The sequence below is a fragment of the Mirounga angustirostris genome, unplaced genomic scaffold, assembly GCF_029215605.1.
Source record: "Mirounga angustirostris isolate CCGP_5_RB_7025 unplaced genomic scaffold, mMirAng1.0.hap1 SCAF_13, whole genome shotgun sequence".
Taxonomy (NCBI): domain Eukaryota; kingdom Metazoa; phylum Chordata; class Mammalia; order Carnivora; family Phocidae; genus Mirounga; species Mirounga angustirostris.
This window is the reverse complement of record NW_026991721.1, coordinates 71,521,761-71,549,412: the sequence shown is the minus strand read 5'-3', so window position 1 is coordinate 71,549,412 and position 27,652 is coordinate 71,521,761. Positions and strand designations below refer to the sequence as shown.

The following is a 27,652-nucleotide window of genomic DNA, read 5'->3' as shown; positions in this document are numbered from 1 at the left end:
TACCCCAAAGATACAAAATTAGGGATCCGAAGGGGTACGTGCACCCCGATGTTTATAGCAGCAATATCCACAATAGCCAAACTGTGGAAAGAGCCAAAATGTCCATCGACAGATGACTGGATAAAGAAGATGTGGTATATATATACAATGGAATATTATGCAGCCATCAAAAGGAATGAGATCTTGCCATTTGCAACGACGTGGATGGAACTGGAGGGTATTATGTTGAGTGAAATAAGTCAAACAGAGAAAGACATGTATCATATGATCTCACTGATATGAGGAATTCTCAATCGCAGGAAACAAACTGAGTGTTGTTGGAGTGGGGGGTGGGGTGGGAGGGATGGGGTGACTGGGTGATAGACACTGGGGAGGGTATGTGCTCTGGTAAGCGCTGTGAATTGTGCAAGACTGTTGAATCTCAGATCTGTACCTCTGAAACAAATAATGCAATATATGTTAAGAAAAAAAAAAGAAGAAGAAGAAGGTAGCGGGAGGGGAAGAATGAAGCGGGGGAAATCGGAGGGGTAGACGAACCATGAGAGATGATGGACTCTGAAAAACAAACAGGGTTCTAGAGGGGAGGGGGATGGGAGGATGGGTTAGCCTGGTGGTGGGTATTGAGGAGGGCACATTCTGCATGGAGCACTGGGTGTTATGCACAAACAATGAATCATGGAACACTTCATCTAAAACTAATGATGTAATGTATGGGGATTAACATAAGAATAAAAAAATAAAATAAAATAAAAATAAGTAAATAAAAAAAAAAGAATAATGACAGAAATGAATTATGGCACCGGAGGGAAAAAACCAAAAATCCAGAGTCCTTAATGATACTAAAAAAGGGAAAAAAAACAACAAAAAAATAAGGATGACAGGATAGCTTTTCTTTATAATAGAACACCTAGTAATAAATGTAGAAGGAATAATAGAGTTAGAAAATCACCAATTTAAAAAAAAATTTTTTTTTAAAGATTTTATTTATTTATTTGAGAGAGAGAATGAGAGAGAGAGAGAGCACATGAGGGGGAGAGGGTCAGAGGGAGAAGCAGACTCCCCGCCGAGCAGGGAGCCCGATGCGGGACTCGATCCTGGGACTCCAGGATCATGACCTGAGCCGAAGGCAGTCGCTCAACCAACTGAGCCACCCAGGCGCCCGAAAATCACCAATTTTTTTTTTAAAGATTTTATTTATTTATTTGAGAGAGAGAATGAGAGACAGAGAGCACGAGAGGGAAGAGGGCAGAGGGAGAAGCAGACTCCCTGCCGAGCAGGGAGCCTGATGCGGGACTCGATCCCGGGACTCCAGGATCATGACCTGAGCCAAAGGCAGTCGCTTAACCAACTGAGCCACCCAGGCGCCCCGAAAATCACCAATTTTAAATCATCATAGTAATATTTGGTTCAGGTAAGAATTATCAAGGAATACTAAAACCATTAGGTGGAAATTTGTTGAGGATGAACATATTTACACAGTCTGAAAATTTGTCCTCCTAGATTATTTTTCTTTTTTTATTAAAAATTTTATTTATTTAATTGTCAGAGAGAGAGCGCACAAGCAGGGGGGAGCAGCAGAGGGAGAGGGAGAAGCAGGCTCTCTGTGGAGCAGGGAGCCTGATGCAGGACTCAATTCCAGGACCCCAGGATCATGACCTGAGCTGAAGGCAGATGCTTAACTGACTGAGCCACCCAGGTGCCCCTGTACTCTTAGATTCTTAACCACAAGAGGAAAGAAAGTACTTTGACAGCAGACAACATCTGTAGCTAAGTGATCACTAACCAACTGATACCATGTTTCCTGAGAAGGTACACTGAGAAGGACACAACACTCTTTATGTAACTTTCTTGCCAAAAATGTATAACCTGAATCTATATAGTTTACAAATTGGTCTGTGTTTTTCAAAAATATCAACGTCAGAAGAGACAAAGAAAGGCTGGGGGAGCCATTCCAGATTAAAGGACATTAAAGAGCTAAATGCAAAGCATAATTCTCTATTGGATGCTCAATTAGGGAAGAAAAACCCAACATAGCTAACAAAGATATTATTGGGACAATGGAAATAATTTGTAAATGAACTACATATTACATAATACTATTATATCACCATTCGATTTTCTAAATGACAATTGCTCCCTGTAAAAGAATGTTTCTTTTCTTAAAAGATAGATGCTAAAGTATTTAGGAGTAAATGGACACGATGTCTGCAACTTGCTTTCGAATGATTTAACAAAAATAACAACAATAACATAGTTATATATGGAGAGAGATGAAGCAAATGTGGCAAAGTATTAGCAATTGGTGAATCTCAGTGAAGGCTATACAGAGTTCAGTGTTCGAATTTTGCAACTTTTTTATAAGTTTGAAATTTTGCAAATTAAAAATGTGCAACAGTTTTTAAGTCTGTAGGTGAATTTCTCTTCCTGACTAGCCAGCATAAAAAATTTATTCTCCTTTTACACCCAGTATTTTTGTTTTACTATTACCTGTTTCTGTTAACAATAGCTTTTAGTTCCCTGGCTTGGGCAGCTGGGATGAGTAGATGGATAGAGATGGGTACAATTTGGAATCAGTGCATCTGAGGAATCTCAGGGAGGTCCCGTGAGACAAGAGCTCAGAGGAGAGGTCTAGGCTAAAGAAATGGAATTATCAGGTGGTGTTACTCCCTTGAGAGTTCTGGGAGGAGCTTAGAAAATAAGAGTGACACTTATGAAGGACACTAAGAGTGAATGGTGCGAGAACTGAGGGAAGCCATGTCTTGGGAGCACCTGGGGTGGGTGGGGGCAGCGGTGGAAGGACAGAATTTCAGTATGCATGCCATGGTCAAGCGACAGGTGTGAAATGCCCCAAGGAGTAATGCAGACGCCTGCAAAGTCCACTGGATTTGGCAAATAGGTAGCCTTGGTAACAGTGCAATAGCAATTTCCAGGGGGAGGGGAGTGGGGTCAGTGATGAAACCACACTGTGTGGCGTGAAAGGGTGCGGGGAGTGAAATGTGCTGAGTCCACTCTTCTGATAAGCCTATTTTGAAGAATAGGAGAAAATGTAATAGCATCCATAGCAACAGCTGGGTGAAAGCAAAGTTTTAATTTTGATTTGTTTTAAAGGTTTATTTATGAGAGAGAGAGAGTGGGGGAGGGGCAGAGGGACAGAATCTTCTAGGAGACTCCCGCTGAACGTGGAGCCCCACTTGGGGCTCAGTCTCACCACTCTGCGATCATTACCTGAGCTGAAACCAAGAGTCGGATGCTTAACCAACTGAGCCACCTAGGCACCCCTAATTTTGATTTTTAAAACTGATCGTGATTTGCCTAAGGAGAGGGGGAGGTAGGAGAAGCAGAAAAGGGAGGTGCTTGGATTGGCAAGATCCCTGACAAACTAGTGAGCAGGAGATCTGGACACAGTGGTGGGCCCAACCCTAGCATGGGGAAGAATGTCTCCTCCCACCCAGTGGCCTGCAGGTCCCAGAACCTTGCTTGGGTAGTCTTTCTTTCCCTACAGAGCTCCCCTTTCCCCAAAACAAACCAGAATGTTCCCCACCTTCCTATTAGCACGCTTGAGCCACCACAGGATCTGCAAAGCAGAATACTGATGTGGGTAGAGCTCAGAATTGAGAGTCAGGTTGGCTTTGATTGTGTGTGTGGTGGGGGGGAGGTGGTTCTTTTGTTTGTTTTGTTTTTTGTTTTGTTTTGCTTGACTTCTTGACATTATCTTTCCCAAGCAGCAATTTCCTCATCTTTAAAATGGGAAGATGTGCCCAATTTCACAGTTTTTTCTGAGAATAAGTTAAGGTACTTTATGAAAACACTTTAACAACTCTAAAAGGAAACATGACTAGGTAGTTTTTGTCTTCATTGTTGTTGTTGTCTTTGTGTGTGGGTTTGTTTGTTTTGGTCTGTGGCAAAGATTCATTCAGCAGTTACTCATCAAAGGCGTACCATGTGCCAGATCCTCTGCTCTTACGATCTCGCAATGTTCCCGGGACCAGGGGACCGGGCAGTTGCCAAGACTGTTCTCAACAGCTGCCGGCTTTGGATTGGGCAGCTGCACAGGATCACGTGCTCTTTGCTGTTTGGGGTGAGGGGAGGGGTGAGGGGTAGAAGCGCATCAAGACAGACATCGTGGACTCTGGCTGTGGTTTGCAGTTGTGATGAATTGTACAACTCGAGCCAATGGCAGTCAACTGGCAATGATCACAAGGAGGTGATTATTGAGAACAGTTTTATCAGAATCTAATTTTCCACTAGGTGACAGCAGAGCCCATAGCATTATCTTAATTATCGTTCCTCTTGAAGAGATAGTGTTTGAGAACCTTCTGAAAGAAGACCCCGCCTTCCTGGTGAGAGTATTTATTGCTAAAACTGATACATGGCCTTGAGATGTCATTTTTGCTCTCCCAAGATAACTAAATCCCAGATGGATTTTAGTTTCTGACATCCTGAGTCACTTGAATTTATAGAAACGATTACAACAATAATAAAAGGAGCTCACATTTATTAAGCATTTACTATGTTCAGGCCCTGTGATAAATGTGCAGGGCCCCTGAGACACCCTGCTTCTTAGAGATGTCCTTCAGTGAAGGGCTAAGCCTTCCCCAGGTCAGCTCCTGTCACCGTAACACTAACTACATAAATATGTGCTCACCACTTCACCACCCTGCCCGGGAGAGGAGGAAGTTCATAAAGCAAGTTCATAGTTTAGTCAAAGGCCTTTTTTTTTTTAACTTTTTTTTTTTTAATGTAGTGTTCCATGATTCATTGTTTGTGTATAACACCCAGTGCTCCATGCAGAACGTGCCCTCTTTAATACCCATCACCAGGCTAACCCATCCTCCCGCCCCCCGCCCCTCTAGAACCCTGTTTGTTTTTCAGAGTCCATCATCTCACATGGTTCATCTCCCCCTCCGATTTCCCCCCCTTCATTCTTCCCTTCCTGCTATCTTCTTCTTATTTTTTTTTCTTAACATATAATGTATTATTTGTTTCAGAGGTACAGATCTGTGATTCAACAGTCTTGCACAATTCACAGCGCTCACCATAGCACATACCCTCCCCAGTGTCTATCATCCAGCCACCCCATCCCTCCCACACCACCCCCCACTCCAGCAACCCTCAGTTTGTTTCCTGAGATTAAGAATTTCTCATATCAGTGAGGTCATATGATACATGTCTTTCTCTGATTGACTTAACAGGCTTTTATAAACAGTGAGTTTGACCCTCACGGTACAAAGCCTTAACCATCAGAGGGCAGTGGGACTCAGAGCAAGTGGTGGGCATCTGACTCTGTCCCCAGACCCCTGAAGGCTTGCCTTGGTCCTGAGCAGAGCAAAAACCACAGGGCTGTCTGGAACACGCTGATACATAAGCAGGCCTGCTTTGGTTTTTTTCTGTCATAATGTTACATAGAAAACAGAGAGCCATTCTGGCTGGCTCCTACACAGCGACCTACACAGCTTTGTAAATTTTTAAATTATTTCTATCTCTGAAAGAAGGCTACAAGAACATAGACAAAATTTCAAAAGGGCATACAATCAAAAAGTAAGCTTTCCCGGGCGCCTGGGTGGCTCAGTCAGTTAAGCGTCTGCCCTCAGCTGAGGTCATGATCCCAGGGTCTTGGGATCGAGCCCCGAATCGGGCTCCCTCCTCAGCAAGGGGTCTGCTTCTCCCTCTACCCCTCCCCCTGCTCGTGATCTCTCTCTCAAATAAATAAAAACTTTTTTTTTTTTTTTAAGTAAGGTTTCCCTCCGACACCTGTCCCCCACAGGAATCCACTGTAACCACAGTTAGCAGTTGCCAATGCTGCCCAGGTTTGATACCCTGTGTATCAAAGGTATATTGAGTATACTGAGTATACTCTGCTGTGCTTGGTGGGGCCTTCATAAAGATGTTGGCTCCTGACACAGCAGCTGGGGTGGCTTGGATAGTGGAGTTTGTAAAGCACGTGACACCTCTTGATGATTCTCAGGGCTAAGAAATTATACCATGTGGGAAAATGAGCCATGGAAAATTGGAAATTAGTGACAAGGTGGCCTGATTGGTGGTACCCATAGACCAGTGTGGCCCAGGGAAGTTCAGGGTACTATTATTATAGAAATGGCATATGTTCTCAGCTGAAAGTTTAAAAATACAGGTAAGTATATCTCCTTCAGTAAGTGCATATATGTGTGCATATGAATGTATATATATGTGATATAGTTCTTCCTTGCAGTATGGAGTCCAAGCTCCCGTCTCCAAGTCTTATGGCAACCCAAGCACTAGCAAACAATGTCTCCATGAGAGAGAAGTGGAGACTCCTAAGGTCACCCAGAATCTTACCCCACAATGTCAACTGGACCACAAGAAGAAGCAACCATCGCCACAGCCAGCATACCCTGGCCCTTGGCGCTGGCCCAAAGTGCTTTCACAAGAGTGAGCCTGTATGCTGCTTTACCCAGAGAGTCTGAGTTGATACCTGGTGTAATTATTAACAGTCCCGTTCCAGTCTCAAAAAATGTGCCAAGTTTGCCAATAAATTGTATCATCATGCTAAGTACAGTTCCTCTCTGCTTCAGCTCCCCTAGCATAGCTCCTTCAGGGGGTTCGACCAATTACAGACCTCTGAGCTAGTGTGGGCTTTCTCACCCTGGGGCCTCTTCTGGAGCTAGAAGTCCAGTTTCTGGGGCCATTGACCACACAAGGACCAATTTCACCTTCAGTCCAGACAAAGGAACTCCCTGGCCTCCCTTCTAAGATTGGCTGCCCTCAATCCCTTTATTCCTTTTCTTCAAGCAAGATCTGTACTCAGTAGCACAAAAGGAGGTTACCACTGAGAAGGTACCTTCTCAGGATAATTATTTTGGCCCCTTCCTAATCCCTAGCATGTCATCTGCAACACAAGAAAAAGAAGAAAATAAAACTCCCTCACAGTCCCCAATGAGAAATTCCCAGTGGTTAATATTGCTAAAGTATATCTTCTGGGTATAGACGTTAAATCTTTTGCTAGAGCTAGCAGTTTTCCATCTGATTTTCATAGCTTTTCTGGGGGAGACAACCAGGGTTTGCAACTAACAATTACATTGACACTTTTCTAATATATATTTATTTAATCTTTTAAATATTCTTATTTTAGACTAAAACTTCTAGGATGGAATTGAAAAATAACAGTGATAACCAGCTTGTCTTCTTCCTGATTTAGTGGAATGCCTTGAGTAGTTTACCATAAAAAATGATGTGTTCTGTTGACTTAGGATAGGAATTTGGGTGAAGGGAGTATCCTTCTAAATTTACAAAAATAATTATCTGGTTGTATTTATAGAATACACTGTCAGTTTCTTGATTTTCACTTTGCCCAGATAAATGGCACTGGAACTAAACTTCACTCAAACACTCAACTTTTTCATCCCTTTCTCTTCTTACCTAATATAAAATATTAACTCCATAAATAATAAAAAGAATGGGCTTTGGAATCAAACATACCAGAGCTGAAGCCTGGCTGTGGGACTTTGTTAACTCTTCTGGATTTCTTTAGCTGACAATGGGAATAATGACAGTGATTTCACAGTATTTATCACATTGCCTAGAATGTAGCAATTATTCAATAAATGTGTTAGTATAGCTGTTTTTAATAATCATTATTATTGTATCCTTCAGTGGCTCTTGCAGAGAACAAGCAATGATGTCAAGAGCATGTCTACCAGGAAAAGCCACTAATGACCCTTTACAGGCCTCCCAAGGTGGGATCATGACCTCAATACACCCACACAGGCCAAGAACCCTAATTTTGTCCATCCAAGGAGAGAAAGCTTATCTCTAAGGATTTGTTCTCTACATAATCAGTCTTACTAGAGAGATACACAAACCAGTGTAGTTTTTATTTGTAGCTTTTAATTTTAATTATTTTTATTTGTCAATGGGGTAATAAAATGAATAAATAAAAGGCAGCCAAGCATGGACCAATGGTGATAGTGTGTCACTAAATGAGGATATTGCAGAACCAATGAGCTGTGTCTGCTCCAACAGGGTGCCCATTAATTTCTGATGAGAAATTACTCTCAGAAGGCTGGGGTTCTTATGATCAGTAGCAAATTCCATGATGTATCCAATCAAGATCAGAAGCCTGTTAGTCCACTCACAAGAAGAAATTACTGCATAGGGATAGAATGCAAAGTTCCATTTGACCAACACAGGTCTTCTTAAGACAGAAGCTTTGCCATAATCAAAAAAAGTTGTTCCAAATGCAGTGCACAGGAACTAAGAAGAAAGTTGACATCAGGTCAGTGGCACTGGGTGAAGAGTGCCTCACTCACAGAACCAGAAATACTGGCCAGGTCACTGCCTCTCTTGTACAGATGGGTGTTGCTAATATCTGTCTTAGTGGGACTTTTTCTGTTTTTCTTTACCTACACTTTGCAAGCTCACAAAATCTCTTTCTCACATATGCATTTTCTTTACCTACACTTCGCTAGCTCACAAAATCTCTTTCTCTTTACCTACACTTTGCTAGCTCACAAAATCTCTTTCTCACATATGCATTCTCTGTTTAGCCAAATTAATATATTCATTCCTCCACAGACAAGTTTTGCAAGCCCACAGGTCTGTTTGCCCTTGAAACAGCTGTGTAGCATGGGGCTGCTTCCCTATCCTGTATTCTTACCTCTCGTTGTTTGCTTAACGTAATGTTTATTTCTGATATTTGCTTAGCACACCTCTCCAGCTGTTTCTGAGCACTGTAGAGGAAACAGTTCACTGGGTGACAACACCAGGTACTCAAGTCTTCCTCTGAGTATTCAGGGCCAGAGCTGTTGTGCAGGGTAGAATCTATGATCGATGTGTTAGCAGTTCTCTCTGAAAATATAATGCACTGTTAAAACTAAAAATATCTGGATAATTTGCCATTATTATCAGCCAGGTGACTGTTTAAATGGTTGTAGAAGGAGGATGCGTTTCAAAGAGCAATGACCTTACCAGATCCACAACTCCTCCAAAAAGTGAGGGTATTGGTTCATGGCATTACGTCTCCGTGAATAGTACCAGAGATGTGGATCTGCCTTGCTGGAATAAGGGACAAGAATGACTCTCTGAGCACGAGCTCCCATGTTGGAAGAAAACCAGTGCTATGAGTAGGGTGGCCATATAACCTATCAGCTGTACAACATAGTGATTTGACAATTATATACATTACAAAACACTCCCCATGATAAGTGTAGTTACCATTTGTCCCCATACAAAGTTATTACAATATTATTGACTACATTCCCAGCACAGTGTATCTTATACTTTTCATCCCTGTAACTTACTTATTTTATAATTGGAAGTTTGTTTCTCTTAATCCTCTTTACTTATTTCACCCATGTTCCCTCTGGCAACCACCAATTTATTCTCTAATGTCTATTCAGGTCATCTGCCCTTTTTTAAATCAGATAATTCGTGTGTGTGTGTGTGTGTGTGTGTGTTTATGAATCTATTTTAGTTTTGTTGTTGCTATTTGTTCATTTGTTTTGTTTTATTGATTACACATATAAGTGAAATTCTGTAGTTTTTGTCTTTCCCTGTCTGGCTTATTTCTTTCAGCATCATACCCTCTAGGTCCATTCATGATATAAATGGCAAGATTTTATTCCTTTTTATGGCTGACTAATATTCCATTGTGTGTGTGTGTGTGTGTGTGTGTGTACATATACTACATCTTCTTTAATGCTGCAATAAACATAGAGGTACATATATCTTTTCAAATTAGTGTATTTGTTTTCTTTGGATAAAGTCCACCCAGAAGTGGAATTACTGGATTATATAGTACTTTTATTTTCATTTTTGTGAGCAACCTCCATACTGTTTTCCAGAATGACTGCACCAATTACACTTCCACCAACAGTTCACAAGGAGTCTTCTTTTTTCACATCCTTGCCAATACTTGTTATTTCTCATCTTCTTGATCCTAGCCATTCTGACTGGTATAAGGTGATATCTCATGGTTTTGATTTGCATGTCCCTGATGATTAGTAATGTAGAACATCTTTTCATGTGTCTGTTGGCCATCTGGATGTCTTCTTTGGCAAAATGTCTATTCAGGTCATCTGCCCCTTTTTAAACCAGATAATTTGTGTGTGTGTGTGTGTGTAGTTGTATGAGTTCTTTATATATTTTGGATATTAACTCCTTATCAGATATATCACTTGCAAATATCTTCTCTCATTCAGTAGGTTGTTTTTTAGTTTTGTTGGTTGTTTCCTTTACTGTGCAAAAGCTTTTTGGTTTGTTGTAGTCCCACTGCTTATTTTTTATTTTGTTTCCCTTGCCTGGGGACATATCCGGAAATATATTGCTAAAGCCAATGTGTATGAGTTTACTATCTATGTTTTCTTTTAGGAGTTTTATAGTTTCAGGTCTCATATTTAGGTCTTTGATATATTTTTGAGTTTATTTTGTGTATAAAACAGGCAACCAGTTTCATTCTTTTGCACATAACTCTCCAGTTTCCCAACACCATTTGAAGAGACTTTTTCCTCCCCATTGCATATTCTTGCCTCCTTTGTCATAGATTAATTGACCATATAAGCATGAGTTTATTTCTAGGCTTTCAATATTGTTTCATTGATCTATGTCTTTATTTTTATGCTAATATTATACTGCTTTGATTACTATAGCTTTGTAGTACAGTTTGAAATCTGGGATTTCCAGCTTTGTTCTTTCTCAAGATTGCTTTGGCTATTTGAGGTCTTTTGTAGTTCCATACAAATTTCAGGATTTTTTTTTGTTCTAGTTATGTGAAAAATACTATTGGAATTTTGATAGGGTTTGCATTGATTCTGTAGATTGCTCTGGGTAGTATAGAAATTTTAACAATATTAATTATTCTGATCCATGAGCATGGTGTATCTTTCTATTTGTGTCATCTTCTATTTCTTTCAACAGTGTCTTATAGTTTTCAGAATACAGGTCTTTCACTAAATTCCACTTGGCTAAATTTACTCCTAGGTATTTTATTCTTTTTGATGCAACTGTAAATAAAATTGTTTTCTTAATTTTCCTTTCTCCTATTTCATTATTAGTGTATAGAAATACAACAGATTTCTATATATTGATTTTGTATCCCTGTACCTTTACTGAATTCACTTATTAGTTTCATGGTTTTTTTGGTGGAGTCTTTAGGGTTTTCTATATATAATATTGTGTCTTCTGCAAATAGTGGCAGTTTTACTTCTTCCTTACCAATTTGGAGACTGTTATTTCTTCTTCTAGTCTGATTGTTGTGGCTATGACTTCCAGTACTACATTGAATAAAAGTAATATGAACAGACATCCTTATCTTGTTCCTGATATTAGGGGGAAAGCTTTAAGCTTTTCACCATTGAGTATGATGTTAGCTGGAGAAGAATTTGTATTTCTAACAAGTTTCCAGCTGATGCTGATGCTGCTGGTCTGGAGACCACAATGTGAGAAATACTGTTATAGAATATAAAAATTCTATCATGCTCTTTCATATTATCTCCTATAGCAATGCTTCTTGAACATTAATGCACACATTAACTACCAGAGTTTTTAAGATTTTATGTATGTATGTATGTATGTATGTATGTATGTTTGTATGTATGTATGTATTTAGAGAATGCAAGTGGGGGGAGGGGCAGAGGGAGAGAGAGAGAATCTCCAGCAGACTCTACACTGAGCATGACCCCATGACCCTGAGATCATGACCTGAGCTGAAAACAAGAGTTGGACACTCAATGGACTGAGCCACCCAGGTGTCCTCCTGGTGTTCTTCTTAAAATAGAAATTCTGATTCAGTAGATGTGGGGTGGGGTCTGAGATCTGAAGTTTGAAAAGATAAGGATGCTCTTCATCCACAGACCTGACTTTGAGAAGTAAGTCAATAGAAAGTGATACTGCCCAAGCTCTTTTACTGTCCAAGTAATGAGGCATCTGTCTAAGAAGAATTCTGGTAAGTATCATTGTAAATTCAGAGTTTGCTAGCAAAGTAAATTGATTTCCTTTGTAGATCTGGATGAGCACATATAAAATTTCACATAGGATTTGTGTGGAGGAAGGTTTCTGCTGACATTTTCTGTTAGGCTAAACAGACTTGAGTAAGAGTCTGTAATCTTTCCTTCATATGATTTAGCCTAAATCTTGTAGTCACCTGAATGAAAGCTTGTATTCATTAGCTGTGTGTGACAGAGATCCAAAATACAATGACTTAAATAAGATTTCTCTCTCATATAAAAGTCCAAGATGGTATGACCAGCTTTACTCTAGGAAATCATCAAGGGCCCAGGTTCCTTCTGTTCTGTTGACTTACCATGCCTAGAGTGTTGCATTTATTTCCATGGTTACAAGGGTAAGACTCATATATTGCACATATTCTTTGATCTTATCTCATTGATCAGAGTCTAATCAGATAGCAGAGATGACTAGGCTATCATGTGTACAGCTAAAAGTTGTATTTCAATAAAAGAAGGAAAGAGACACTGAATAGTCTCTGTTAGAGCAGAAATGCCAAAAACACCAAGCCCTGAAAGGAGAGAGAAAAGGGGGGCATGGGGATAGCTATTTGCTTGAGGAACATTCACTTAAGGCATAAGGATATGGTTGTATGTTACTCTAGACATGGTGGACAGTTCTGTTGTAAAGCACCCCATTTCCTGGTTTCTATTTCTTTCTCAACAGTAGCAGAAGATAGCTACAAGGATGATAGATGTTTCAGAAACAAATCATTATAAACACAGTTAAAGGGGTTTCAAGAGTCCTGCAAGGAAGGAGCCAATCCCTGTGAGTAGCAGCAGTTAACAATATGCTCTTTTATTGGTTTGGACCCCAAGATATAGGAGGGCAGCCATTTTTTTTTTTTGGAATTCTTTGATCACTTAGTTAAACAATCTGGAATTCAGCCCAATTTTGGCTAGAGGCTTGATTTATTCCAGGACACACGCAAAGACATCAAGCTGTGGAACATCCATAGCAATTGAGTGACACTATTTAGTGCAGCATGAGGCTGTCATTTATGGTCAACTCCAGAAAACACCCTCTTCTGGGTGGAAAACCAGCCCCCCCACCCCATGAATGGAAAGTTCACTCTGTCTCCATCCCTACTGTACTCATCCAAGTTCAGAAGATATGAGGCCAAGTAAATTTTACCCATGGAGCTCCATATTTCAGAGTCAAGTTTTGGTAATTAGGATGAAAATAAATACATAAATTAGAGCTTTATTTAAAAGATTCTAAATGTTGTGATATAAATAACTGTATTTTTTATTTCCTTAAAGCATCATATTTGAATAATCTCCAGCGAAGGTAAGGTCAAACTCATTAGATGATAGTCTCTTGACACAACTAATGGAGGTCCAAAGAGCTGACTGGATGATGAATTAGGAAATATTTATATTATGCAAAGTGAACTCTTCCTTGGTCAATCTCTCATTTCTCTGACTTAATGTAATGGCCCATCTTTAAGTAGTCAATCAATGATCTAATTTATTATAAAATGGATGCAGTCTATTGAGAAAATCAGGTCAAAGTGCTTAGCTGTTTTCATGAGAGAAAAATCACACAATGAACAATTATCTGTTACTATGACTGAAAAACAAAACTGACAGGAATAGTACCATATAAATGGAGAATCATGTGATTGTCTACCAGCCTGGCCTTAAAGGAAACAGGTAGGTGACATTTTCTTTTTACAATGATACCTTTCTCCAAGGACTTCTTGTCTTAAAAACTTCCCAGCACATGAGCTGGAACACAATCCTCTAGCTGGAACTTCTCTTTTCTCCTGAGTGGAACATTCTAACTTCCACATCACTTTAGTTTATTACCAGAAAGCAGGTTATACGGCTTGTGTTTACTTTCTCTAAAGAGGCCCACTGGAGATTGGCATCTCTAGCCAGATTTCCTTAATGAGGAATGGTTCTATTCCTCCCCAGTGTGGCTGGTATCACTCAAAAGTGTCATTCAGTTGTGAGCAAGTTCCTTAAATCACTGTGGAAAGGGTTCCAGGTAGCAGGAATTCTGGGATTCCTCATGCATGACCTGTGTCTCAGGTGACATACTTAGCATAAGTAAGTCTTTCACACATTCTCTTTCAACTATGACGAAAAGCAGGCTATACAAAAGTCAACAGGTACAGCCTGTCAGATTAAATCCCAAACCAACCTTGATGTTAAAAGCCTAAAACAGAGAAGACTTATCAAGTTAAACTTATATGTGAGGATCATGAATTCTTAGTGTCCAGAGAAAACTAGCTTTTATACTCGGCGTGACAATAGTTTCATTAGAAGACGTCAAGTTAAATAATTTCCATGTAGGTTAATGTCTCACCAATACATAATACTTATAATGGAAAGAAGCTAATTTTTGAAAGCACTCTTTTACTTTTGGGACTGTAGAAGTACACTTGGGATTTATTTAAGCACAAGCTTTAAAGCCTTTTTTACCGCTGATGTTAAATAACAAGAGGAATAAATAACGTGGGAAAATACAGTGTGCTTCTTAGCACTAGCCATAAGTCACTTTTTTTCTATTGCCCTTCAAAGAGTAATATTTTCAGAGGACAATGTTAAATATGTTGGTAGTGACATTTATGGCAGAGTTAAGGCCCAACAAAGAAGCTCAATTACCTGATTTCATGATGATTTTCCTTATCTTTGATTAGCTATATGGGGAGAATGGATAGGCAGATATGTGCAATGCTCTCATGACTAAATCACACCACCAGCCAGTGGTCAGCAGTGCACAATGGCAGCCACACCCTGCCAGCTCAGGAGCTCAGGTCAAGCCGTTGTGAGACCGAGTGGTGTAGAGCGTATATCCAAGAGTCATAAGTGAACTTGACTACCAGCTGTTGGACTTCAGGCAAGTTTCCTAGTCTATCTAAGCCTGTTTTCTTGACTAAAAGATGAAGTAGGGGTACCCGGGTAGCTCAGTCTAACCGGTTAAGCGTCTGCCTTCGGCTCAGGTCATGATATTGGGGTCCTGGGATTGAGTCCCATGTCAGGCTCCCTGCTCAGCGGGAGTCTGCTTCTCCCTCTGCCTCTCCCCACTGCTCATGCTCACTCTCTCTTTCAGATAAATAAATAAAATCTTTTTTAAAAAATGAAGTAATAGAACACCTACCTCACAGGGTTGTTGTGGAGGAGAAATGAGGTAATTCTGCACTGCATTTAGCATGGGAACTGGCTTAATGAAAGTTAGATTTTCTTGTTATTGTATTGATTACTATTACTACTATTAACAAAATTAACTAGACCACTGTGATGTGAAAATTATCTCCTTCTCTTTTCTGTATGACTAATAAGAAGAGGTGAGGAACAAGAATCTAGTGAAGGGGACCAACCTGAACTAAACTTATTCTGCTCTTATCATTTTACTCTGTTTTTAACCCTCATCCCTGCCTCACTGCCAAATGGCAGAAAAATGGAGTCTCAATGGATAATTTTTCCCAGATAACTTACAATCTGATGGCCCAGCCCTAGGAAGTATATCCTCAGTAGGGCCTTCCTGGGACTGGAGTAGGGGAAGGGAAGATGAGGGGGAGAAGGATTACTAAAACTTCTGTTCCCAATCAGCCCTGAAGAAAATGGACTGGGCTGGAGATGAAAGATGGCTACACAGGGTGAGGTGACATAAGACAGGGGCCCCTCTGTCGGTGCCCATGTACCTGTTCATTCAGCATGGTTTATTTTTTTGGTCGGAGGCCTTAGTCTTTGGCCAAAATCAAGACAACAGCTGCTTCAGTAACTGCTGTCCTCCTGACTTACAACTATTAACCTGTATAAATAACTATCCCCAACAAAAGTTATTGAGGTGCTAATGAAAGCCCATAGGATTCTAAGATTGGAGAACTATCTGGGGTGGGAATGTGATTTCCCATTGCCTGATTAAATGTTTCTGGACACAGTGTCATTGGATCTTTAGCAACTCGCTTAAATTCTCTTAATTGAGATTTCTTCATTTGTGAAATGAAGATAGTACTTGACGTTTTTTGTTTTTTTTTAAGAGAAATAAACAAGATGATGTACGTGCATTTATAAGGGTCTCTCTAGGAAATGGCACACAAATTGTTAATTGAGGGGGGCCAAGTAGAGGAACTTACAGGCAGATTTTTAAGAAAATCAACAGGGATGATGCAGTGCCCTCGAGCAGGCATTGGGGAGAAGTATTCCTGCCTCTAGGCCCAGACAGGCAATGGGAAGGAGTGTTTACAGGAACCCTAGGGAGGGCTGCTGGACGGAAGCTGTGGCTGTCATAGAGGGATGCAGCCAACTTGTAGTGACTCAGTAAGGAGGGCACCAGAGGAATGAATTTCTTACCAATTTAACCTCTTCTGATCTCCTTCCTCTACATCCAATCCCCAAACCTAATCAGAGGCCAGAGCTCAGGAAGCCCACTGAAGCATTCTGTACAGGGTAGTTTTCCAGAGCCCAGAGCGAAATGGAAAAGAAAGGAAAGTAGATCTGGAGGGTAAAATGGAAGGCAATGGAGAACATTATCAGGTATGTAGTATTTTGCCTGCCACATAGATAGTTATTATAATCACTGCAATACAGGAAAGAATACACACACCAGGTTTTAAATTCTAGTTCCATCTTTGGGGGTTAGGGAGCAGATAATTCCAGAGTTTTTTTTTTTTTGAAATATTCAAAGTTTATAAGTATAAATTTTCTAAACATTTCATAAATATGTTTCAGTCTGCTTATTGTCAAGAGGATTTTTTCCACTAACACTGTTTTGTATGCTTAGTGGTACATGTTGCAAGTACAAGTTTAACAGCATTGCTCCAAATTACTGGGGAAGTCTGGGAATAAATATAATTCTGTCAACCAGTTCTTCAATTTGAGCTTCCTTTTTCTCTGGAGTGTTTCTCTTCTCTAGGAGCCTTCCTCAGGTCAGTTAGTGAAACAAATAGCATTTCAATTCAACGCTTTTTAAAAAATATTTTATTTATTTATTTGAGACAGAGAGAGATTGAGCACAAGCAGGGGGAGTGGTAGGCAGAGGGAGAAGCAGACTCCCTGCTGAGCAGGGAGCCCAATGCGGGAATTGATGTGGGGCTCGATATGGGGCTCAATCAAAGGACCCTGGGATCATGACCTGAGCCGAAGGCAGATGCTTCATGGACTGAGCCACTCAGGCACCCCATCCATGCTTTTATTTTTTTTATTTTATTTTTTTATTTTTTTTAAAGATTTATTTATTTATTTGAGAGAGAGAATGAGAGATAGCACGAGAGGGAAGAGGGTCAGAGGGAAGACGGTCAGAGGGAGAAGCAGACCCCCTGCCGAGCAGGGAGCCCGATGCGGGACTCGATCCCGGGACTCCAGGATCATGACCTGAGCCGAAGGCAGTCGCCCAAGCAACTGAGCCACCCAGGCGCCCCACCCATCCATGCTTTTAATAAAAGCCACACTGTGTGGAGAATTTAGCTTTTCCTATTCCAAATGAAAAAAAAAGACTTATAATTTATGATTGGTGATGAAATTCTGCACATAAATAATTTTAAAGAGGGATGGAGTGGTGGTTGGGTAAATTAATATGTTTTAAACCTGTTTCTTGTGGGTCAGGAATCCTTAATGAGAAGGTTCCTTCTTATTTTGACTATAAAACTTCAAAGGACTTTTTAGAAAATCTGCTTCATTCAGTCTTTCCCAGTCATTAAAAATTTAAGTTCTGCAACTGTTGTCCCTCTAGTCATATGGCTGATTGGCCTTAAATACAACTACAGAAAGGGGCGCCTGGGTGGCTCAGTTGGTTAAGCATCTGACTCTTGGTTTCAGCTCAGGTCATGATTTCAGCGTCATGGGATCCAGCCCTGAGTTGGGCTCCATGCTCAGCACAGAGTCTGTTTGTCCCTCTCCCTCTGCTCCTCCCCTTGCTCTTTCTTTCTCTCTCTCTCTAAAATAAATAAATAAAATCTTTAAAAAGAAAACCCAACTACACATGGGAAAAACATAGGAATATAGAGATAATACACTTCACATTATAGATGACTTTTGGGATACTTGACTTAATAAAAATTAGTAACTGGCAGGGACCAGTTTTAAGATATATGGGATCTCAAAAGAGCTTTGTTTAAGCTCTATACAAAGAGTTTTGTTTATTTCTCATGTTCCTTTCCTTAGAAAGCTGTAGAGGAATGCTCTATCAAAATTAAGGAGTAAACCTAGAAATAAGGAGACTTGGGATCCAAGAAACCAGGGATTTAACCCAGGAGAGAGGAATCCTGAGAGGATGCCAAAGGGAAGTTCCAGTATCACAGTTGTACTGAAGGCTGAGGAGAGCACTTAGTCCAAATTGGAGCAGGAGGACAGAAGTTACCAGGAAGGGATACTCCACAGAAACAAAAACAAAACAAAACATTGATAAAAGAAATATAGGTATAGTGCATCATTTTCCTTGGCAGTGAAAAGCACATGCGAGCCATAATACTAAAAAAAAAATATATGACTTTAATGGAGAATGTGTTATGACTCTGAAGATGCAGCTGGAGTGGGGAGAAATATTCTGTACGAAGTTGATGTAAAAGACTAAGTTCTCACTTTCATATTTGAGAGACCATAGTTTCTAAAACTGAAAAATTAATAGTGCTATAAGTATTTTATTTAGAAATACGGAGATAAATACCAAATGAAACTACCAAAAAAGTTCAAAGTGGTTGCCACTTGAAAAGGGGGACAGAACTTGTTTCTTGTTATAAGTCTTATTTGATTTTTTAAATACACAATAAAAATAAATATTAAATTTAAAAAAGAAAAAGCCCTTTCACTTGACTGACAGTTTGGCTAGATACAGAATTCTAAGCTGGACATGTTTTCCTTCAGAAGTTGTAATGCAATGCTCCATTATCCTCTAGCTTCTGATGTTGCTACTGAATTTTAGTATGGAATTGAATGTGAGCCCCCTCCCTTTTATTTTTTTCATTTCAGGAAGATTTTAGGATATTCCTATTATTCTCAGTGGTCTAAAATTTTATGATGGTATGTCTTGGCATAGTTGTGTTTTCATCTGTTGCATTGGTCATTCAGTGGATTCTTCTAATCAAATGTCCTTCAACTCTGAGAATTTCTGTTGTATTATTACTTTGACTTTTTTTCCTTCTTCCTGTTAGCCCTTAAATTTCTGAATTAAGATCTTAGATCTGCTGGATGGATCCTTTAATTTTCTTATTTTTTCTATTTTCCTTCCTTTTTGTCTCTTTGTTCTACTTTCTGTTCCCTAAACATTTCTTTTTGTATGGCATTCTATTCTTGTTTTATGTTTATTCATGTTTATGTCATCATGTTTCCTAAGCTCTTTAACAGAATAGAGAAGTCATTTAAGCAGATATTATTTAAAAGATGGTGAGAAGCTTGTCTCCATATCCACTGAAAACATAAGGGAGTAAAATAGCCTTAAGATACATAATGAGTAATATTTTACATAGAGGGGAATCAAAGTAGGGTGGACATCCAGGATTTGGTGTGCTCATCTTCTCCTTTTGAAAGCTGTTCCCCTTTCCACACTGTCATCCATATGGTTCTATCAGTACCTACCATGATGTGTGACTTTCTCTGCCACTCACGTGATTAGTCTGGGGTAGGGACCGGATCCAAGGTGATTTAATCACAATTTTTCTCTGGGAAACTTTTAAATCAGAACTGAGAAAAAGCAACCAGTATTTTTCTGGGCACCTAAACCATAAGATATAGAAATTGGCAGTTCTTAGGAACCATGTTTCCTGCCAGATGAACCTGAGAAGCAGTGGAATTCTGCAGCAAAAACTAGCACAGAAGCACAAGCAGCTGCACAGAGAAAGGCAATTAGTGGAAAAGGAGATAAGGGTCTCAGAGGCATCAGGATCCGCTGTTCCTGAGCGAAGTCACATCTCTGTCCTAGGGATCTCAATATCCTCATTAAATTCTCCTTTTGGCTTAAGCTAGTTTGAGTTGGCCTCTCTCTCCACGGTAAAAAATCCCTCCTAACTAACACACTCAGTTTATTTGATGCTTTCTGTGAACAAGGCAGTGTATTAACGCTTTATAAACTTTATCTCATTGAACCTCTCTGAGGTTGGTAAAATTATTTTACACATGAAGAAATTTTACAACTCCAACTGCTGTATAATAGACGCCACTATCTAGATGTCCCCTGGTGTAAATCAGCATGTCAAAAACACACCACTTCTCCATCTATAAAATGGGAAAGCGGTTCTCGCTGCCTGAACTGCTCTTTTTCCTACAGACACCTAGCTAACTCCCTCTTACCTTGAGGCGTCAGCTTATATGTTCTCAGAGGAGACTGTCCTGCCTCCCCGATCTCGAGTAGGTTCCTCAGTAACACCTTCTTTCCTTCTCCAACAATGTAATCACACAGTTAGTATTTCGTTTAGTTCTTTTCGTTTGCACTCGCCTGTGCGAGACTATGAAGAATCCAGGATGGCGGGGCCTATACAGTGCTGTCTGCCACTGAGGCCCCTGCATCTAGCACTGTCCCTGGCACATGGAAGTGGCTCCATAAAATGTGTCTGGAGACATTAAATACTTCTTTTTTTTTTTTTAAAGATTTTATTTATTTATTTGAGAGAGAGAGAATGAGAGACAGAGAGCATGAGAGGGAAGAGGGTCAGAGGGAGAAGCAGACTCCCTGCCGAGCAGGGAGCCCGATGTGGGACTCGATCCCGGGACTCCAGAATCATGACCTGAGCCGAAGGCAGTCGCTTAACCAACTGAGCCACCCAGGCGCCCCGAAGATTTTATTTATTTATTTGAGAGAGAGAATGAGATAGAGAGAGAGCATGGGGGGGGAGGGTCAGAGGGAGAAGCAGACCCCCCGCCTAGCAGGGAGCCCGATGCGGAACTCAATCCCTGGACTCCAGGATCATGACCTGAGCCAAAGGCAGTTGCTTAACCGACTGAGCCACCCAGGCGCACGGAGACATTAAATATTTCTAAATATTTTCTTTTATGTATCTATGAGGCTAGAGTCAACAACTTTCAACACCTATTCTTGAGGGAGTAGTAACATGCAGGGCACTCTGCCAGGCCCTAACTGAGCCAAAGACACAGAAGAAGATATGACTTCTCTCCTGCAGGGGTTCACAGTAGAGCGTGAGGCTCAAGCAATTATAATACCAGGGGAGAAGATTTATAACAAGGATAAAAACAAAGTGCCATGGTTACAAGGGAGGAAATAATCGGGATATAATCCAGGAAGTTAAAGTGAGGAAAGGAAAGAAAGGAATTGCCAGGGTTGCCATTCAAATGGTTAGATTCTTTATGTCTCTATCCTATACAGCTTTTCCCCATAACCCTTCCAATTTATAAGACCTGGAGCAGAGTGACAGTAAGGATCTTCGCAAGTAGTGGTATATGAAAACTATAATTTTCTTGAATCTTAGGATCATCTCTATCATTTGCCTTATCTCCATATCACTCTGCAAAGACAACGAGTCTAGCTGCCCGCCTCAGCCCAGGATTCTTCAGAAAAGCCCAGGCCTGTATTACAGGTCAGGACTTTTTTTTTTTTTTTCCCCCCCACACTGCCAGATCTGCTTTCCTGATTCTGAGATTAGAGGACAATGGCTTTGATCCCTTTTAACACTCAAAGAATAATGCTCCTCTGTCACAACGCAGTCCCAAGTATTCTCATTACAGTGGGTAGTTTTGCGGACAATTACCTGTCTGATGCTTGTTTTCTCTCCCACTCATCTCTAACATAGTGCTCCATCAATGCAGATTAGGGACTATTCCTCTAGCTATGATCTAGAATAGAATTCTTCTTTCTCTATCTTCCCTACATCTATATTACTTGTCAGGGACATTTCAAATCAAATCTTTCTTTGGGGTTTGCTTGTTGATATGTGTGAGTGATTGGGGTTGATGGGAGGGAAAACAAATGGTTTTGGCAAATCATCATTATAGCTAGTAAAACCTACAAAGGATGCAACAGGAGGAAAAATGTAGATATTATGTAACTGTGTGCCTTTTTAATCTCAGAATTTTAAATATTTAACACCGTCACTATGTACTTAACATCAGTGGTCTTAGAAATTAGACTCCCCCCTCAAAAAAGACTTTCCAAAAAGGCCCCACTGAAATGGAAAAAGTCTAATGTTCGAACTTTAAACAACTATGAAATGAAAAAAAAAAAAAAAAAAAGCATTTTCAAAGTTAAAATATTTTCCTTTCAAACCAAAACTTGCTTCATCTATTGATTCATCAAATATTAATTGGTACACACCTGAAAGGTCAGCTTTGTATCTTGGTTGAGAGCCCCAGCTCTGGCTGCTGATAGAATTCCATCTTTCCCATTTATTAGTTCACTGTCCTTGGGCGAGTTACTTAGCTTTGTGTGCTTAGTTCCCTCATCTGTAAAATGGATATAAATATTAGAATTACTTCACAGATTATATATATAGTGTTTAAGAATATTTGACACCACATCAGTATAATTATTCTTACCCTTAATTTTCTTTCAGCCCTGAGGTGAATGCCAAGTATTTCTGGAGGGCACTGAAAATTCCTTGAAGTGAAACTATTTGATTAAATTAAATCCTAAATGCGAGTGCATCCTGTATCTCTCTAAATAGGGGCACAGAAAATGGATAACCAAGGAACAGTCAGAACTCCAACACGGAAAGGGGACAATCCCCTCCTCCTCTGCGTTCTCCCAGGTGCCTTACAGAATGCTAAAGCCTCGCAAATAGATGGGCTCCTCAAATTTAAGTTCGCGGTCACCTTTAAAGTCCTCCAGGGAGCTACAGGCCTGGGTCCGCGGCCAGCTCTAATCTCCCATCCCGGTGATCCCAAGGCGCCCCTTCTCTCGGGTTATCCCGCCCTCCTCCGTCCCGCCTTCCCTCACTCGGGTCTCCTGCCCCGGTGCGGCTCGCCCGCAGCGCCCCGCGAACCCCAGGGGTCCCCGGGCGCCCCAGCACCGCGGCGGGCCGGGCCGCGCCACTGCGCATGCTCCGCGCCGCGCGGGTGGGGTGCCCGGGGCCGGGAGGCGGGCGCTGGGCGTGGGTCGCGCTCGTCTGGGAAGGCCTCCGCCTGTCGCGGGTCACGCAGCGGCGGGAGAGCGCGCTTCGGGGCGGCGGCGTCCTGGAGACCCCCGAGAGATGGAAGCGGCGGCGCCGGCGGCGGCCGAGGCGGCGGGGCGCGAGGAGCTCGGTGGGTGCTGCGTGCCGGCCGGGGCGCGGGGCCGCGTGCCCGCGGGATGCGCCCGGACTTCGGGCAGGCGCTCGGCCTCGGCGGGGAAGGCGGGTGCTGGCGCCGGGCCGCCGCCGCCCCTCCCCACGCGCGTGGCCCGGCCGCATCCGGGTCCGAGCGGCTGGTCGCCGGACCCGGACAGTCGCGGGTGGCTTTCCTGTGGCCACGGGATGTTTCTGGTCGAGGCTCTTGGGGTCGTGGGTCTGGCACGGGTTTGAACTGAAAACCCAGCCGAGCAAACCTCCCCGGAACATGGGGTGAGCTGAGGCTCGGGAGGTGAGCGACCTCGGGACCGCGCCCGCGCAGGACCCCGCTGACCAGGGAGCTGGGCCGGCGACAAGCGGGGCCTACAAAGGGCATCAAATGGGAGCGAGCGCACGCGCGAGTGTGTGTGTGTGTGTGTGCGCGCGCGCGCGTGTTGGGGGTTGGGGTGCGTTGTGTATGCACGTCAAAAGGAGAGCCTGCTCTGGGATTCTCACCGTTTTCCCTAGTGATGCTTGAGGCCTTTCATGCGCCGCAGCCCCATTCCGAGTCCCAGGTGAACCCTTCATTTACCCTGTGCCACCCCCGGAGTGACAAGCGCGACGTGCCGACCGGCCCGGACGCCGGATACCTGTAGCTAGCTCGCTTGCCCAAGTTTGTTTTCCTGCTGTCCTCTGATCTGGTCTTATCTTCCTGGCGACTGGGAATGCAAAAACATTGTGGTTTCCTGCTGTCAAAAGGAAAACAAAAGCGAGGGTCAGGGTAGTCGTGTCATTGTTCCGCCCAGTTATATGCATTATATTTAGGAATATTTTTAATTCGATGCGGAATGATTAAATGATTTTTTAAAAGTTGAGCTTTAAAGCCACATTTCATTATAGTGACTAATAGGTTGGCGTTCCTGTAATAATGGGCAGGGCACTCTGCAGGTAATTTCTTTCAAGTCATAATAATGGTGAAATAAACTTAGCATTTTATTGATTGTTTACTCTGTGTCCAGCAGCACGCTAAGTGCTTTACATATGCATTGTTTCCTTTAATCTTTAACACAATTGGGTGAGGTAGATGCTATTATTATCCCCATTACAGTAATTTTAAGTTAATTAATGGCAGAACCCAGATATGAACCCAGGTTCATCTGACTGTTTTAAATTCACTAATAACACATCTCAGGATGTGGAGAAATGTGCATTCTCATGGGTTGCTGGTAAGAGCAGTATAATGCATTCGTCCTTAAAAATGCACATATCCTTTGACCCAGCAATTTTACTTCTAGAAATATTTCCCAAGGAAGTAAGTCATGTAACACTTACATCAAGAGATGTTCACTACATTATTTGTAGTTGAGAAAATCTGGTAACTATCTAAATGTCCAGTTAAAGGAAAATGTTTAGGTAAACTGTGATATAGCCATATAGTCATGTACTGAATAGCCATTAAAAGTAGTATGGGAAGATGTTTACCATATACATTTTTATTAACTGAGAAAAGTTTCCAAATTATTTCTTAAAAGTTATGTCTGTTCATTTAATATATATTCAGCAAGCTTCTCCTATGTGCCAGACACTGTTTTAGGCACTTGGGATATATCTGATACAGATCAAAATTCCTATTCTTGTGGGGCTTGTATTCTAGTAAGAGGGAGCACACAATAAACAGTAAAGACTAATTATATATTATGTTAAGTGAAAAGTGCTATGGGAAAAAGGGCAGAGTAAGAGAAATCAGAAGTCAGGGTGGGGGCTGGGCAGTTCTAGTATTTTATAAAATGGTCAGGATGGATCATATGGAAGCAGTGAGGTTTGTGTAAAGACTTGGAAGAAATGAAGGAACAAGTCAAGTGGAAATCTGGGGAAAGGTATTCCAGGCAGGAAGAATAGCTAGAATAAAGACAAATAGCAAAAAGGCTAAGATGGCTGAAGTGGGATGATCAAAGTGGTGATGAGGCCAGGTTATGTAGGGTCTTAGAGGTCATGTAAAGACTTTGGCTTTTATTCTGAGAGAATGGGGAGCCATTCTCCCCCTGCTGCAAGGTATCTGACTTAAATTCTAAAAGGATTACACTGTAAGGGGCAGAAGTAAAAGCAGATGGGTATTTCTGAAATGCAAGAAAGAGATGTACCTCTTCCTCACAGAAGTATGCTTGTAGCAGTGGGAGTGGAAATGGTTAGACTCTGGATATACTTGAATGTAGAACCAGCATGATTTCCTAATGGACTGGATAAGAGTTGAGAGTCAAACAGGAAGCAAAGATGACTCCAGGGACCTGAGTATCTGGAAGAATGAAATTGCCATCAACTCGGATGTTATGGTGGTTTTATAGAATGTCTACAGATTTTTTGATGTTTGTCTCTTCAAGAGGAATAATTTAATTTTCTTCCCTTGGAATGTGGATTGGATTTAATAACTTGCTTCTAATGGATAGATGATGGTGGAAGTGATAATGTGTGACTTCAAAGCCAGATTCTAAAAGACATTGTGCCTTGCTCTCTCTTTTTTGGATTACTCACTTTGGGGAAGCCAGCTGCCATGTTGTGAGGATACTCAAACAGATGTTGAGTAGGCAATTAGATTTATTTCTAGAGTTAGTGAGAGGTCTGGTCTAGAGATAAAAATTTGGACGTCATCAGCATGTAGATAGTATTTAAAGCCATGGGACTGAATGAGAACGTACAGGAGGTGAGTGTATTTGTGTATACTCTAAAATGTTACCAGTGGTTATTTTTGGGTGGTGAGGTAATTTTAATTTCAAAAATATTGCTTATTTACATATATTCTGATTTTCTACATGACCAAATATTATTTAATTTAAAAAGGATTTTTTAAAAATTGGATATCTATGTAAAAGACACTGGTAGAGATATTAAGATACAGGTTTCCTTAAGCTACACAAATAGCCATTTGTGTAGCTTAAGAACTACACTTTATTTCATGGGCAGTGGGGACCTCTGGAAGGCTTCTTGCTGTGCATGTTTTTACCACTTCAGAAATGAATAAGATAGTTACTGTTTCCATCTTACATATATAGTAGTTTGTAGATTTAGATAGCTACATTATGTTGTATTAAAAAAGAATTATTTCTACTTTGTTTTAGTTTGTTTAGTTTGTCCACTGTCAAAATATAAATGATTTCCTTTATTTTGCTATTATAAAAGTAGTAAGTTTATTACTTTCTTTTTTTTTTTGCATTTTCCAGAGAAAGACAGTAAAAAGTACTCATGATCCCATTGCACATCTCTATCCTTGTTAACTTACTCCCGTTTTTTTTTTTAAGATTTTATTTATTTATTTGACAGAGACACAGTGAGAGAGGGAACACAAGCAGGGGGAGTGGGAGAGGGAGAAGCAGGCCTCCCGCTGAGCAGGGAGCCCGATGTGGGGCTCCATCCCAGAACCCTGTGATCATGACCTGAGCCTAAGGCAGACACCTAATGACTGAGCCACCCAGGCGCCCCAACTTATTCCCATTTTTTTAAAAAAAATATTTATTTATTTTAGAGAGGGCGTGAGAGAAAGCTGGCAGGGGGAGAGGGAGAGAACTCTCAAGTCAAGTGGGTACTAAGCGTGGAGCCTGACACAGGCTCACTCTCATGACCCTGAGATCATGATCTGAGCTGAAATCAAGAATTGGGTGCCTAACTGACTGAGCCACCCAGGCACCCCTTATTCCCATTTTTGATATATTTCCTTGCTTCCATTTTAAATTAACTTTTTAAAACATCACTGAATTCATACTGTGATTATCCAGCTTTTTCACACTCAGCATGATATACTTTTCCCTGTTTCAGTCGGACTTCAAAACTATAATTTAGTGTCAGTGTAATACTTTATAAAGTGGAGGTCCTGTAGTTAATTTAGCAATTTCCTGATTGTTGCACATTTAGGTTGTTGCCAAATTTTCAACATAAATAATGTTTCAATCAACATCTTTGTGCAGAAATCCTTTTTTCTATATACTGGCTTGTCAGAAGTGGAATTACTAGGTGAAAGGATAAACATTTTTAAGATTTCAAGACATATTGCTAAATTAATGTGATTTTCTTTAATTCTAACTACAACTAGAAATTTAGGTTGATTTTAGGTTGGGAGATTGAGGTTGAGACAATTGTCTGGGCAGTGTAGGAGATCATACAAGTACTGCCTAATATAAGAATGTTCCAGTTTTATGCACCATTAATGTATATGTATGGTATATCATATATGGTGTATAATATTGAATGAAGCTAGTGTTTCTTATTCATACATAATTTTTCCATTTGTAAATAGAAATAACTGTGTTTAGGTAGTTTGATACCCATTGCTTAATAGTGTTTTATCTTATAAAACATTGTTAATTCTTACCTATAGTAATCACATAGCACTTTTTAGAACTGCCAGTTCAGGGCGCCTGGGTGGCTCAGTTGGTTAAGCGACTGCCTTCAGCTCAGGTCATGATCCCGGGGTCCTGGGATCGAGTCCCGCATCGGGCTCCCTGCTCTGCGGGGAGCCTGCTTCTCCCTCTCCCACTCCCCCTGCTTGTG

The 27,652-nt window shown here is 41.0% G+C and overlaps 2 protein-coding genes across 10 annotated transcripts in view; one reads left to right on the top strand and one right to left on the bottom strand.

Moving 5' to 3' along the window:
- DEUP1 (deuterosome assembly protein 1) overlaps positions 1-22,879 on the bottom strand; it is a 214,961-nt gene extending 192,082 nt beyond the window's left edge. For 4 of the 5 annotated variants that reach the window (XM_064577122.1, XM_064577125.1, XM_064577126.1 and 1 more), the window contains exons 1-2: positions 22,407-22,879; positions 22,186-22,313 (exon numbers count right to left, since the gene is read on the bottom strand). The gene's annotated coding sequence lies outside the window, so the exon portion shown is untranslated. The remainder of the gene's footprint in view (positions 1-22,185; positions 22,314-22,406) is intronic. The other variant, XM_064577124.1, reaches the window with a different exon arrangement.
- A 53-nt stretch (positions 22,880-22,932) lies between these two features.
- Positions 22,933-27,652, top strand: part of SLC36A4 (solute carrier family 36 member 4) — a 92,508-nt gene continuing 87,788 nt past the window's right edge. For 2 of the 5 annotated variants that reach the window (XM_045894601.3, XM_054512177.2), the window contains exon 1: positions 22,933-23,111. In XM_045894601.3, coding sequence (XP_045750557.1) covers positions 23,060-23,111 — 52 coding nt within the window. In that variant the 5' untranslated portion in view covers positions 22,933-23,059. Of the gene's footprint in view, positions 23,112-23,220; positions 23,427-27,652 lie in introns of those variants that run through there. The other 3 variants (XM_064577128.1, XM_045894598.3, XM_045894600.3) reach the window with 3 other exon arrangements.